Below are 15,530 nucleotides of genomic sequence, written 5' to 3' on the forward strand. Positions count from 1 at the left end.
AGTTTGGGCTTTCAATATTACATTTTTGTCTGATCGCTTCTGTTTAAATTGTATTTTCAAATAGGTCATCCTGCCCAACCAACCTCTCTCCATTACATGAACCCTTATCAACTTAATACTTATGCCATGGCATTGAAAGCTGTAGGAGAAATCATTCAGGACTATGACAGTGACAAGATGTTCCCAGCCTTAGGATTTGGTGCCAAATTGCCTCCAGATGGAAGAATTTCACATGAATTTGCATTGGTGAGACTTTTTTTTTGATTTAAAAAAAAATTAGTGTGTACAGATGACTATTAACAATTAATTTTGCTTTAGCCATTTTGTATGTTTTATGGGTTTCTGCTGGTTATGGATAATTCAATTGCTCACATTATTTCTGACCCCCACTAATAATTAAGGTTCTACATCAGAAATACTAAACTAAACATGCTGCTTCTATTCACCAGCATTAAAATTATAACACATTGATTTAATCATTTTGCACTGATTTGATTTGGTGCAAGTGCAGCTTACTAGCTGAAACAGGCTGAAACAGCTGGTTTGGAAAATATTACATTTATATATGAGGAGGACCTTTCAACTCATGGCAATATGCATGATGTGTATCCTGAGGCATAATGATTTTCACCTTCACCACTTGGATAATAACTTGCCAGAGAAGATTACATATCCGTTATAGAAACTTTAATTTAAATTAATGGTTGGAAATTGGGCAGAATTTACAATGCGTAGAGGTTGCTTGGCTGCATTGTTACCTAAGTAGTGAGGTACCAAATTATTCCCAAAACTGGGAAAATATTGTGCAAAATTAAATAAGTAACACTCTGCACCTTTGAATCTGCTGGCAACTACATGAGCAAGTGAACTTTATTTTGAGATTCCAGCATCTCTAAGTGTGGAGTGAAGCATACTGCTTTTACATTGAGAAGCCTAAGCAATGGATATAGGTCCATATTGTCAATCAGCATGTGCATTGATAAAAGGAGATCACTTTTGTTGCGCTGAACTAGGCTTAAAAGTTGTGTTCTCAGACCCCAACACTGCCAGCATTTCCTGTCTTCTGGTTAGAAATCACTCAGGGTCTGTAACATAGGTAGACGAAAGTGAAAACTGCAGATGCTGGAGATCAGAGTCTAGATTAGAGTGGTGCTGGAAAAGCATAGCAGGTCAGGCAGCAGCATTAGGAATCATAGGTAGTTTCCTGCTATCAATTCACTTTTACTGGAGCTGAATCTAAGTAGTGGTAGAGGGTAAATGGCTAAAAGATTTTTCACAAAAATAGATGCTTGTTTAACATAACAAACTGCAATTTATTGCATGATAGCAACAGGTACAGTTAATATTAGCCAGTTAGACATAATTACAACAATCAGGAGCCAGATTGTCATGTCAGTCTTCACTGGGGCCTCAGGCAAAATGTGTTTCCTCCCCAAAGACTGCAAGACATCATCAGACTGGGTGGAGCACAATGTAGCTCAACATTAATTCCTTCAGCTTATATACTTTGTATAACAACTTCCCCCAAGCTTTTCTCTCTATAGTTATAACTTCATGTATATATTAACTTTTACATTTTTCACGACCTCATCTCCTCATAAGTCTCTTCCTTTTCAAATGTAGGTGATCTGGAGGTTGCACAAGTCTTTCAGAATGCCATGCCTTCTGACCTAAAAGATTGTTAGTTCTTTGGCTGAAGGACTGTTTATCTGGATTATGATCCATGCAAAGCCGTTTCTCTGCAGGAAGATCTTTTATCTCTTGGATATCCATTACAAAATATGTCATTCCTATTTGAACTGATATTGGCCTGGAGGATCCATAATCTCCAGAACTTCCTTTGCAGATGAACTCTTGCCTGCTTCCTCATTACATCATCTGGGGAACCTTTCATCTCATTGATGTCCATCGTGTAAGAGGTCTGCTCTCTCATATCCTGGATTCCTAGATCAAGCAATTGTTTTGTTATTTGAATAGTTATTCTCCTTTTGTTGCAATATCCTGTAAATTTAGAATACACAATTTCTTCTGCTTGACAGTGTCCTGAATCTATGGACATTGGTAAGGATTCCATGAAGTTGTATGAAGATCATTTCAACTTTGTTCAAACAAATTTAATTGCACATCTTTTGCAAGTGAGCTGCAGTTTTACAAATATATTATTTTGTCATGACTGGTCATTGCCTGCGTCATTTGAGGTTTTGTTGTTCTATAGACCTGACAATAATTCTTAATATCTATTGTTTGACTTATTTTCGTATTAGCTTTTCGAAAGCCTTTATTAGACTGTAGAATCTTACAAGGCGATAAGTCCTTTTGCATCCCTCAGCTGTGTTGTTCTCCTCTGTTGAGGGCATATCTGCCAGTTTTTGTTCTGGCTTCTTTTCCCAGACCAATTTTAACTTTCTTCAAAGTTAAATCTTTCTTGGACTGCAAGATGTCTGACAGAAATTTAACAATAATTCCAACCTATAAACTTGTTATGATTTCTGATATCAAAGATCCATAATTACAGTTTTCCACTAATCCATGGTGGTTATTAATTATATCATTTACTGATTCCACTAGTAGTTGAACTGCTCTTCTATTAAATCTTGCTCATTAAATAATCTTATGTTCTCAGATTGAGCCCACGAAAGGCTTTTAAAACTTTATCAAAGTATCTATACTACTTTGATTTTTTTTGGCAATTTATAATATCATCTGCAACAGAAATCATTGAATACAGTATTGCATTAATTGGCTCCACTTCCAACTTACTGTTTAACTTTAAAACAATTCTGCACATTAAGAATTGTTTTCTCAAAGATGTCCAGTCTTAAAACATGTTGGGCTCATTTAACCCACGTGACATTACAGTTTTGGAAGTATTATTTCTTTTTTTATATACATTTTTATTCCTTCAAGCATTCTTAAATTGCTTATATTTAAGTCTATTTGTAATCTGCTGTCTTCAAGCTTGTTTTCTTTATTGAATCAATACTGTTTTAAATTCTGTTGCCTTAAAGATGCTTCTGATTTTTAAACTCTACCCAAAGTAATGCAGTAGGATATTCTTCCATTGAAGCTTAAAATTTTGTTAACTAGTAGTAATATATTTTGTTACTGCATGTTTCAAAAAACATTAAATAATAATACTCTCTTTACAAACTGTTTTCTGAGGGCTTCTCACTTTTGTTAACGAGCAAAATAGTAGTTCTTTCTTCCCCCTGGCTAAAGTAGTTATTTCCCCTCCTTTCATGCACTCTTGCTTAATTTTTGAAATGAAATTCTTTGGATGTGGTCCATCTAAACCTTTGCTCCAAAATTGTGGCTCAAATTCAGAGTGTAATGCTGTTCTAAAAGCGTTAAGCTTGATCAAATACATGAGTCATATAAAGTTTTCAGTTACATCAAGTGACCAAGAATGCCAATAGAATGTTATCCTTTATTAAGAAAGGAATTGGACATTAGAGTAAGGATGATATGCTTCAGTTATACAGGGCATTGGTGAGACATTTCTTAGTCTCTATATTTAAGGAAGGATATAAATGGCACTTTAGAGGAAATTTACCAGTGTAGTGTGAAGTGTGCAGTTTAATAATATATATCTTTGATAGCATTTGTGTTAAGTTTTGACTTCTGGATTTTGAAATTGTGACATAGGTTTTTCTGTGTTTATGAACAAATTATCAATGAAACCTTGAGTGTTTCTGTAGCCATAGCGATTTAGAAAAAAAATGTTTGTGAGGGCTAATTCTCATAATTAATGGGGTTTTATAATCCTTAGGAGGGGTTGCAGCCTAACAAGAGAAACAATTATGCCTCAAGACTTTTGTTAGAAATAAATGGTCTTGTGTCTTTTTTTAAAAGTTTAGGGGAAGCACCTAAAGAGAGAGAGAGACAGTCTTACTATCTTAACTTCTGCAAAACTTCACAAAACTGAATTTTTCATTTGTAAAGTTGTTCCTGAGAGAGGGAGAAGGTAGTTAAATTTGTTAACACTAGATTATCTTAGAGTACACACCAGAAGTATTAGATAAAACACTGAAAAGGTTATTTGAACACTTAAGCACAGGTAGATGATCGCTCGAAAATGGAACTATCAGATTTTCGAGACTAGGGCCAAGATTGTGTCAGGGTTTAAGTAACTTGTGGTATGGTGAGATGTGTGGCAGAATCAGACAGGAAGTCCAGTGAGACCCATCTCAATGTCAGAGACAATATATGCCATTTTTTATGCTTTTCACAAGTGACATGGCAAGTTTATTGCTAGGCAGCAGCAAGTTGCCAATGAAAGGGGATTATTGCTTATTAAGTAATTTGTTGACAGCCCAAATTGCCTCGTTATGATTCAACATTCTATCATCAGACTTGCCAAAGAAGCTAGATATTAAGAAAACTCCAAACGAACTTGATGCTGGTCACCGGGCACCAATATGTCAGGCCACACTCCAAGGGCACAGTTCACACACACCCCACATTCAAAGACACTGACATTGAAAATGGTTCAGCCTCTAAGAACCTATGTATAAGATGCTTCTGCAGCACCTTAAGCTGCATCGGCAATGCACATTGTAATATAGGAGCAAGGACTCTGAGCTCAAGGACATTTACCCAGTTCATGGACTGGATCAGGTTGCATCTCCAGGCCCTTTGCTTGCTCTCATAGCATTCACTCACCCTGAGCCTACCTGGATGCTGACAGCATCTCGTTCTTGTGTTGACTTGCCTTACCTTTTCGTTATTTGACTATCAGCCAGAGATATGAAGCTCATTTTACTTTTCCCTTGTCTTTCCCTTTAAAGAAGACTCAAAGGAAAGGAAAGTATCTCGCTGTGGTTTTCAGCAGGTCTCAGTTAGGTCAAGGGGGATAGCCTTTGCTCAGGCGCTCTCAGCACAGTAACTAAAACCAATCCAAGAGCTTGGAAATGACCGAATGCCACTCGCGATGGTCAGAGACCAAACATTCTCCACAAAAGGGATGAGGAGTTGAATATTGGGTAGCCGACCAACTATCTTAAATCCTAATAGGGCAGAAGGACTGTTTTCCTCCTGAAAGAGAGAGAGGCAGGTATTAAGGCAGGTTACAGAAGCAGAGTTGAGTGTGAAGAGGAGTGGAGAAGGTAATTGACCTTCCTTCTGTGTTGTACATTTCTCTAGAAGTCTGAGACTGCTTTAACCTGGATGGTAAATGCAGACAAGGCCAGCATGGTCTGGTGTCATGGCCTCCAATGCTGGTGCTGGGGAGGAGGAAGTCCCAACTCTGTATCACCCCATGCTGAAGTCCTCCAGGTCTCAGCTCACACATCACGGCACTGTTTTCTCCCAGTCTGCCATATCAGAGGCAAATGTCAGGAGCCATGCAGGGCAACTTTGGACTGACAATGTTTCTCGGGGAGCATAATGGGTTTTTAAAGATGACACAGGTACAAGGGATACTAGTGAGTTCTGGGATATCCACTGAGTGGTCAAGGGGGATAGCCTTCTCTCAGGCACTCTCAGCACAGTAAGACAATGTATTGTCCAAGGTCCATCTGTTCCAGTACACTCCTTAAGGCCCTACCAGTCACCATGAAACTCCTACCTTGATTTGACTTTTCAGGATTCGGTGGACTGTGTATATTGGGGACACATTCTTCTTGAATACATTGGATAGGTATCTTTCTTCTGCTGCTCGTAGCAGGTTTAGGTATTTTTCTTCTGCCGATCCCTAAACAACAAACACAATCAAGCAAACACAACATGCCCAGAAACTCTAGCCATATTACCATACATCAAAGACATCTCTGAAATGACTACCAGACTACTTTGACACCTTGGCATCATGGTAGCCCACAAACCCACCAACACACTTAAATAGCGGCTGATTAACTAAAGGATCCAATACGAACAACCAGCAAAATGAATGTCATTTACAAAATACCATGCAAGGATTGTAACAAACACATCAGACAGACAGGCAGAAAACTAGCCACCAGGATACACAAACACCAACTAGCCATCAAAAGATATGACCCACTGTCATTAATATCCTTTCATACAGACGAAGAAGGATACCAATTCGACTGGGACAACACATCCACCCTAGGACAGGCTAAACAGAGACATGCACAGGAATTCCTAGAGGTGTGGCATTCAAACCAGAATTCTATCAATAAACACATCGATTTGGGCCCCATTTACCAACCTCTGAGAAAAAGAACCTGAAATGATATCACCCACCTTAACAGACCAAGACACATAAATAGAAAACAGGATAGAACACCAGCACTTCACTGTGGCTCACTGATGATGTTACCTAGTATGGTGTTGAAATGTCTGAAAATAAACCTTCCAGCTCAGCGAGCAAACTTGCAACCTGAGCCTCAACCTGAACTACAAATCTCAAAAATCCCAAACCTTGTCTTTCCAAATGCATGTATATCTTATCTCTCAGAATCTTCTCAAATAACTTAACTACCACAGATGTTAAGTTTGCTGGTCTACAGTTCCCAGGTTTCTCTTTGCAGCCCTTGAATAAGGGCACAATATTCACTACCCTCCAGTCTTCCAGGACCTCACCCATGGCTAATGATGATCTAAAAATATCAGCCAGAGCCCCTGTAATTTCTTCTCTAGGCTATTGCAGTGTTCTTGGATATATCTGGTCAGGACCAGGAAATGTAACCACCTTCATGCATTCTAATACATCCAACACCTCCTGTACTGTGATATGGACTTTCTGCAAGATATGACCACTAACTTCCCCAAGTTCCCAAGTCTTGATGTCTACTTCACCATGTGTTTCAAAATTAAGTTTGTGTACTAAGTAATGGTCTGATTTATCCCATTTTATCTTCATTCCTTTTGTTTAATATACTTACGTTTTATTGTTAACAAATCTGCAACATTGCATGTTAATGCTTCAGTGAGGGACCACCTCAGTGAAACCAAAGCCAAAAATTTAAATTCCTGTCAAATCGGATTTTAGTCTGGGATCTGACTTCTCCAGTAATCAGCTGGAATCAAATCTCTCGGAGGAGTCTTGGAGCATTTGAGGTGTCATATGATGGAAAATTAGAGAGGCGAGGCTCTTCCGCTAGATTTTAGAATAGTGAGGAGTGAATGGAATGAGATGTATAAAATCTTGAATTCTCTTGGCAAGGTGGACACAAATAAAATGTTTACTCCAGGGTCCAGAAATAGAAAAGAGGAGACACTGTTTTAAGATTAGTGATCACCCTTTAGGACAGAAGTGAGAACAAATTTTTCTGAGGGTTACGTGACCTTGGAACTCTCTGTCTCAGAACGCAGTGGAGACTGAGGCACAAGGCAGACAGGGATCCTTGCTCATCCATCCCAAGAAAGCTGACAGTCACCCCACCCCCAAATTCCAATACTTAGAAATCCAATCTGTTCATTTGTTGGTTTTTGTCTTTTGTGTTGAAAACTTCCTGACATCAGTCCTAAATTTGTATCTTTGACTTCTTATCCTGTGATTTATCTTAATTTTGATTGATTGTTCTGACTTTAACTTCTGTACTCCATTCATCATGAAGAAAATGTACATGTAAGTCTTTATATTGGCTGGGACTTTAAATTCAAAATTAGTACAGATAAAGCCCCATTTATACCCTTATGCCTGGAGCATTCAAGTCAACATTCTTTAATGTGTTAGCTTGGATGTTTACCTTATGCAGCAAGAATATGTCAGAGGTCATTAAAATATAAATATCAGTCTGTTGCAGAAAAAATAACTAAAGTACCATACCCTCTGGCAGATAATACCAAACATTCAAATGCAGAATTTGCAGGATGTAACTCTGCTGATGGGTGAGGCTAATGTCTCTATCCTAAATTACTGGAGTGTTAACCACGACATAGTTGGGGCTTGCTACAGTTGCCCACAAGAGTGCAGAGTGACTGCTCTGAGCTGGCCTTCCAAAGCAAAGCAATGGCTAAAACTGCCAATACTGGGCTGAAAATCACAGAAGGAAAAAAAACTCTGAACAGAGGAAATATACTGGAATAAGCAAAGTAATTAATTCCTCCAGGAATGATCATCTTCCTTTGTAGAATTTTAAGGTCCCCTCAAAAGGTGACAGCAAGATTTACATCAATTCTTTAAAGTGCTATAAAGTCATAGAGATGTACAGCATGAAAACAGACCTTTCGGTCCAACCCGTCCATGGCAACCAAGTAGCCCAACCCAATCTAGTCCCACCTGCCAGCAACCGGCCCATATCCCTCCAAACCCTTCCTTTTAATATACCCATCCACATGCCTCTTAACTGTTGCAATTGTACCAGCCTCCACCACTTCCTGTAGCAGCTCATTCCATACTCGTACCACCCTCTGTGTGAAAAAGTTGCCCCTTAGGTCTCTTTTATATCTTTCCCCTCTCACCCTAAACCTATGCCCTCTAGTTCTGGACTCCCTGACCACAGGAAAAAGACTTTGCCTATTTACCCTATCCATGCCCCTCATAATTTTGTAAACCTCTATAAGGTCACCCCTCAGCCTCTGACATTCCAGGGAAAACAGCCCCAGACTGCTCAGCCTCTCCCTATAGCTTAAATCCTCCAACCCTGGCAACATGCTTGTAAATATTTTCTGAACCCTTTCAAGTTTCCCAACATCTTTCCGATAGGAAGGAGACCAGAATTGCATGCAATATTCCAACAGTGGCCTCACCAATGTCCTGTACAGTCCCAACATGACCTCTCAACTCCTGTACTCAATACTGTGACCAATAGAAGAAAGCATACTAAGCGCCTTCTTCACTATTCTGTCTACCTGCGACTCCACTTTCAAAGAGCTATGATCCTGCACTCCAAGGTCTCTTTGTTCAGCAACACTCCCTAGGACCTTACCATTAAGTGTATAAGTCCTGCTAAGATTTGCTTTCCCAAAATGCAGGACCTCGCATTTATCTGAATTAAACTTCATCTGCCACTTCTCAGCCCATTGGCCCATCTGGTCAAGATCCTGTTGTAATCTGAGGTAACGCTCTTCGCTGTCCACTACACCTCCAATTTTGGTGTCATCTGCAAATTTACTAACTGTACCTCTTATGCTCGCATCCAAATCATTTATGTAAATGACAAAAAGTAGAGGGCTCAGCACCGATCCTTGTGGCACTCCACTGGTCAAAGGTCTCCAGTCTGAAAAACAACCCTCCACCACCACCCTCTGTCTTCTACCTTTGAGCCAGTTCTGTATCAAAATGGCTAGTTCTCCCTGTATTCCATGACATCTAACCTTTAAAATCAGTCTCCCTTCTGGATGTTTTGACTGCATCACTGGAAATCTTTGTTCCCTGACCCCAGTGTTGCATCTTGATGTCAGGGCAAAGGTGGTACACTGGCTGAACTCCACCCCTTCGCTCTCTCCCCAACTCCCACAATGAGTAAATAAACCCTATTATAAATTGAGGTGGATTCCAGACACACATCCTCACATTTACATGCCTAAATGTTAATCTCCTGTGAGAATTGCATCTTGCCCCAATGCACTCCTCGTGTTTCCTTAGTAATTTTTAATTTTTATTCCTGGAAGTGTAAAATGACATTGTAAGCTTTTTGTAGTAATTTGTAGGCTATAATATATTTGAATTTTCCATCTTTTCTTTGCAGAATGGAAATCCTCATAATCCATATTGCCAAGGAATTGATGGGGTTATGGAAGCTTACTATCGGAGTCTAAAGTCTGTGCAACTCTATGGACCAACCAACTTTGCCCCTGTAATTAATCATGTAGCAAGGTACTTCAGCCACTGTTAGAAACAGAGGGTAGCCCATGTCAACCATTCGAATCAGTGAACTGCCTAATGACTTTTGCTTCACAGTTTGAGGGCATTCAATAGGTTATGTGTATCACACATCTTATCTCTCCCTCATTACTTGTGACACAAGACTCTGAGGGGATGGTGGTGGGAGTGGAGAATTTGCAGTAGATCGATGAGATGCCACTTGTGCTTCCATTTTGATGGTTGATTGACTGCCTATGGAATGCTTTGAGTCTGCAATACCATGTAGACAGCTGACAATCTTGATCATGAGATGTCGAGAAACATAAGCAATGCTGCACGTTACTGAGGCATGTTCCACTACAGAGAGAATCCCAGAGAAATCAGCTTAAACTCAGGTAATGAGGTGAAAATGGCTTTGCCTTGGAGGCTTACAGTTGTTGGATAATAATAAAAATCCTAGAGTTATGGGCATTTAAGTTGGATGTCATCCACAAATGACCTGATCTCACCCACCCGGTTTACCAGCAGTATCCAAGAAAGGTGATTTCGTGCAATGATAATTCTTTAATTTTGGTTTTGGATTGCAATATGTATCTTACTCCTCTCATGTTGCTAATATGATTACAGTCAGTTCTGTTCTAATGCGTGTTTCTGCACCGCAAATTGGCTTTAACATGATTGACGAATTTAGGCGTTTATTTGTAGAATGTGAACTTTCCTTACCTGTATTGGCTAAACTGTGATCCCAGCCCCATTAGTTTAAATGGTGTGGCTTTTGTGCGACTTTCTTATAATGTGAGGTTACATGAGAGAGGAGCTGTCGGGTTACATCAGAACTGATCATATAAAGAATGCATTTTCTCCCTTTTGCTGTCCAAGATAGACATTAATTTCTGCAGAATCTGTGGTGTAGACATTAGCAGAAAGGTTCTACTCACCATTGTGTACTGAGGACATGGGATTGTTTGACTTGACAAACTGTAACTGCCCGTGTCCAAGTTTAGTGCCAAAGCTATCCAATTGGTGTCACTTGTCCAAATGCCAGTTCTACTCAGCCACAGAAAAAAAAATCTTACAAAACTCATTTTGCTTCCGAATTTATATTTAACAGTGTAATCTGTGTAAAAGGCTGAAAATGTGACGTTAATATTTCAGATTTTATTTCAGTTATTCATACCTCTTGGATGTCACCTGTGAATATTCAGCCCTTTTTTGGTTGAAAGTTGTATACTGTGAAAGTTACAATTCCACAGGAAAATAATACAAACAACAACTGTCACATTACTCCAGTGAATAAAGAATTTGAAGGCAGTCAGATATTCACCAATAATTCAGGGTGTAGCATTGCAGTGATTCTGCTATCAGACTAGTAATTCAGGAGCCTAGAATAATCATCCAGGAAACATAAGTTTAAATTCCACAATGGTGGGAATGAGTTTGGGGTATTCAGCTTTTAATCATAAAGGATCTGTTGTAAAAATCCAGCTGGTACACTGCTGTACTCGTTTGTTCTCGCCTCCATATAATTTCTGTGTGGTTGCCTCTTAACAGCCCTCTGAAGGGACAAAATTGCTGGAAAAGCTCAGCAGGTCTGGCAGCATCTATGGAGAGAAAGCAGAGTTAATATTTAGGTTCCATTGACTTTTCTCCATAACTGATTGTAGCTACGAAAAGATTGTAATGTATGCTGAATGAAGATAGGTGGGGGGGGAGGGGAGAGGAGTTAACGATAGGTGGGGTTGGAGCCCAGAGAGAGAGAAAACAGCAGACAATGGAATGGGTAATGGTCAGTGACAAAAAAAAACTGCAGATGCTGGAATCCAAAGTAGACAAACAGGCAGCATGAAGAAGTGGAGAAGTCAACGTTTGAGTATTAACCCTTCTTCAGGATTAATCCTGGCTTGCTGTGTTCTTCCAACTTCCTGGTTGTCTACAATGAATAATGGTCAGCCCGGGGATTCAATAGCTGCTAATGGGGCCCATTAGTGACCGACAATGGGTTGTGTGCGGTGGCAGCCCATGTGATGACAAGGTCAAGTGTGTGTGTGTTGGGGTAAAGACATAGGAGAAGGTGCTCTGGCCCTCAAATTATTGAACTCAATATTAAGCCCTAAAGGCTGCAGGATTCCCAAGCAGAGAATGAGATGCTATTTTTCCAGCTTCCACTGAGCTTTGCTGGAGCACTGTGGCAAGCTTGAGACAGATGTTGGCTAGGGAATACAAGGTGGTGTGTTAAAGTATAGGAAGCTTAGGGCCTTTTTTGCCAACAGAATGTAGGTGTTCTGCTAAACAGTTTCCCAGTATGCATTTCATCTCCCAATGGAGAGGAGACCATTTTGTGAGCAGTGAATACAGTGGTGTAGGTTCACCGGGAAGGGTAATGAGGAGGGAGGAAAGCTGGCACGGTGGCTCAGTGGCTGGTCACTGCTGCCTCACAGCGCAGGGATCTAGGTTCGATTCCACCCTCAGGCGATCGTCTGTGTGGAGTTTTCATGTTCTCCCTGTGTCTGTATGACTTTCATCCGTGTGCTCCATAGTCCAAAGATGTTCAGGTTAGATGGATTGACCGTGTTGAATTGCCCATAGTGTCCAGGAATGTGCAGGCTAGGTGGATTAGACATAGGAAATGTAGGGTTACAGGGATGGGGTGATTCTGGGTGGGATGCTTTTCAGAGGGTCAGTATGGACACAATGGGCTGAATGGCCTACATCCATGCTGTAGCGATTCTATGAAAATGGAGAAGCTGACTTTTACCCACTCCTTTTCTTGTCCAACTACTGTCCTTTCTCTCTCTGGGCTCCATCTCCACCTATTGTTTCCTTCTAATCCCATCCCCCCACCCCATCTTCAGCATTAATACCATCTTTTTCCCAGCCACAATCAGTTCTGAAGGAAGGTCACTGGACCTGAAACGTTGAATCTGCTTTCTCTCCACATATTCTACCAGACCTGCTGAAATTCTTCAGCAATTTTTGTCTCTGTTTCTTTGTTTTGTTTTGTATAGCCCTCTGAAGGGGCCTGACAAGCCATTCAGTTGTCCCAAAACACTGCAGACAATAAGAAGAATGGAAACAGATGAATCATTTGGCATTGACTTTAACCAACGTCCACATAACAAAGGCACACCCAGTCTAGTTGGTCCAACAAATGAACATTGGAGGACTGGTGCCAAAGTTGAGAGAACTGTGTCATGAACAAGTCAACTAACACTGCAGATTCCTTCTGACACCTTTCTTATTCCACCAAAGGTGGCACGCAGACAGAAGTGATATGAGAAATCTACAGTGTTTCCTCAGATCTATGTTTGAACTTTCAAACAATACATCAATTGTTGTTAAAACATAATCCCTTGCTTTCAGAGCACACTGAAAACTATGTCTTTCCATAGTGCAATTCAGGGGAATGACTGCAGTCAGCTAACTTACACCACATGATGAATTTTCTATTGATTTTAATTAACTTAGTCCATACCACATTCCTAGTTTTGTCAAAATGGAAATGGTAATGCACTTTAAATGATTCTGTACGAGAGTGCATTTTTTGATGGAACCTGTTATACACTAGATCTGGACTGCAGTTTGAATTTTCTGGATAATATTTAGTTGCATACTTGGGCTTAGACTAATGAACAAAGCGTCAAAATTCATAAAATTACTATTTGTGCTGTTAGTGTCAGAGTACTAATGTGTCCTTCTGCTGCTTTCCAGTTTTTTTAAATGGGCCAGATAGGAAGTAGTCCCTGGGCTTTTGTATCTTTTCAGAGTTGAACATATTCTTTGTATCCTTTTTGCAGGTATGCCGCCTCTGTAAAGGATGGTTCGCAATATTTTGTCCTTCTTATTTTAACTGATGGAGTCATCTCAGATATGGCACAGACAAAAGAATCCATTGTCAATGTAAGTTTCTGGCATTTAAAAGTTGTTTGTTAATTATTTTGTAGTAAAGCTGCATTACTTTGTGTGAAGCCATGAAGTATGGAAGGACAAATAAAAGACCTGATTTAACAGGGGTATGCTACTAATCCAGAGATAGAATTGAGGTGCCATTTGGCTGAGTTTGTTCAGCAGCTAGCATGTGGTTCAGAATAATGCCAACAGTGCAGGTTTAATTACCATTGCAACTGAGGGGATCGGCTTCCTTTCCCTGTCCTTGAAGGTAGAAAGCAATGGCAAATTACCACTGGAAAGAAACTGGTCAGGGTATATCATCACACAGTGAGCCTGCCTTGAGCAGAACATACATGAATGAACAAATGCAGAGGTCATGTGTTCAATTCCCCAAAAGTTTAATTCATGTGACTTTGGGATAAACAATAAGGTTGGACAATGATGATGACCACAAAAGGACTAAATTGTTATAAAAACCTGGCTGGTTCACAAATATATTTTACAAGGAAAGAGATTTGCCATCTCTACCCAGTTTGATCTGTCAGTGGCTCCCGGTCCCTAGAAACTTTGTTCGCCATTAATTATCCTCTGTAATGCCTGAGCAAGACATTCAATTGCATTAAGAAGGTGGTTTGATTAGATTAGATTCCCTACAGTGTAGGAACAGGCCCTTCAGCCCAACAAGTCCACACCAAACCTCCGAAGAGCAACCCACCCAGACCCATTCCCCTACATTTATCCTTGACTAATGCACATAACACTACAGGCAATTTAGCATGGCCAATTCACCTAACCTACACATCTTAGGATAGTTGGAGGAAAACCATGCAGACACGGGGAGAATGTCCAAACTCCACACAGACAGTTACCCGAGGTGGGGATTGAACCCGGGTCCCTGGTGCTTATGAGGCAGCAGTGCTAACCACTGAGCCACCGTTTGCCATGATTTTCCCAATGAAAATTGGGAGGTGAGCACTAAGTAGGCCTGTATCCCATAAGCATTTTTTTAAAGATCCAAAAACAATCTGAGATATTATGAATATAAATACACATTTAAAACTAAGAATCTTTTGTTAAATCCTAGGAAATCGATTGTATTAAGGAATTATTTGTCCTTGGTTGTGGCTAATTTACTCCTGGGAATGTTGAAAAGGGCTGTGTCCCTGTATTGGAGATTCCAGAGACAGTAAAAGGAAATCTGCGTCATGGCCATTTCTTCGTAATTTTGCTTAGAGCCTCTGCTCCTCTGTGTATCTCGTTTTGTTTGTAATTTGAGGGAAGATATGATCAAGCTTTTTGGAATTTTTGAAGGCATAAAGCATAAGGCATAAAGCTGCATTATCAGTATTGATTATGCCAATCTAATATCTATTTTCTTCAGCATTGTGCCATCAAGAAAATTCTCATATGCATTCTTGTACCGGTTAGAAATGAATGATTCTAAATTAACGTGGAAAAGCTATGGCCCAGTTTTTTGCAATCAGTGAATGCACATGTCACAAAGAAAGCTGTCCACAAAGATCTAATGATCTCTGCCACATAGATTTCACGGTTTCCAATGTCAGTGTGAATCTGATGCTAAATCAAGGCAATTTCCATGTGTCTAATGATTGTGATGCTTTCAAGCAGGGTAATCAGCCAATTAGACTCAATTATTCTCCCAGGTAAAACTCCGACCTGCCTAGCTCCTTTTCCACCTATCCACTCCACCCTCTCCTCCCTGACCTATCACCTTCATCTCCTCCCCCACTCACCCATTGCACTCTATGCTACTCTCTCCCCACCCCCACCCTCCCCTAGCTTATTTCTCCACGCTTCAGGCTCTCTGCCTTTATTCCTGATGAAGGGCTTTTGCCCGAAACGTCAATTTCGCTGCTCATTGGATGCTGCCTGAATTGCTGTGCTCTTCCAGCACCAATAATCCAGAATC

The 15,530-nt window shown here is 40.2% G+C and overlaps 1 protein-coding gene across 2 annotated transcripts in view; it reads left to right on the forward strand.

Moving 5' to 3' along the window:
- Window positions 1–15,530, forward strand: part of LOC122561654 (copine-8) — a 371,771-nt gene that overhangs the window by 325,281 nt on the left and 30,960 nt on the right. For both annotated transcript variants that reach the window (XM_043713603.2, XM_043713601.2), the window contains exons 15-17: window positions 65–246; window positions 9,597–9,724; window positions 13,507–13,609. In XM_043713603.2, coding sequence (XP_043569538.1) covers window positions 65–246; window positions 9,597–9,724; window positions 13,507–13,609 — 413 coding nt within the window. The remainder of the gene's footprint in view (window positions 1–64; window positions 247–9,596; window positions 9,725–13,506; window positions 13,610–15,530) is intronic.

The sequence above is a fragment of the Chiloscyllium plagiosum genome, unplaced genomic scaffold (genome assembly GCF_037043375.1).
Source record: "Chiloscyllium plagiosum isolate Xiang-an unplaced genomic scaffold, Cpla_swu_hap1 HiC_scaffold_23, whole genome shotgun sequence".
In the NCBI taxonomy this organism is placed as follows: Eukaryota; Metazoa; Chordata; class Chondrichthyes; order Orectolobiformes; family Hemiscylliidae; genus Chiloscyllium; species Chiloscyllium plagiosum.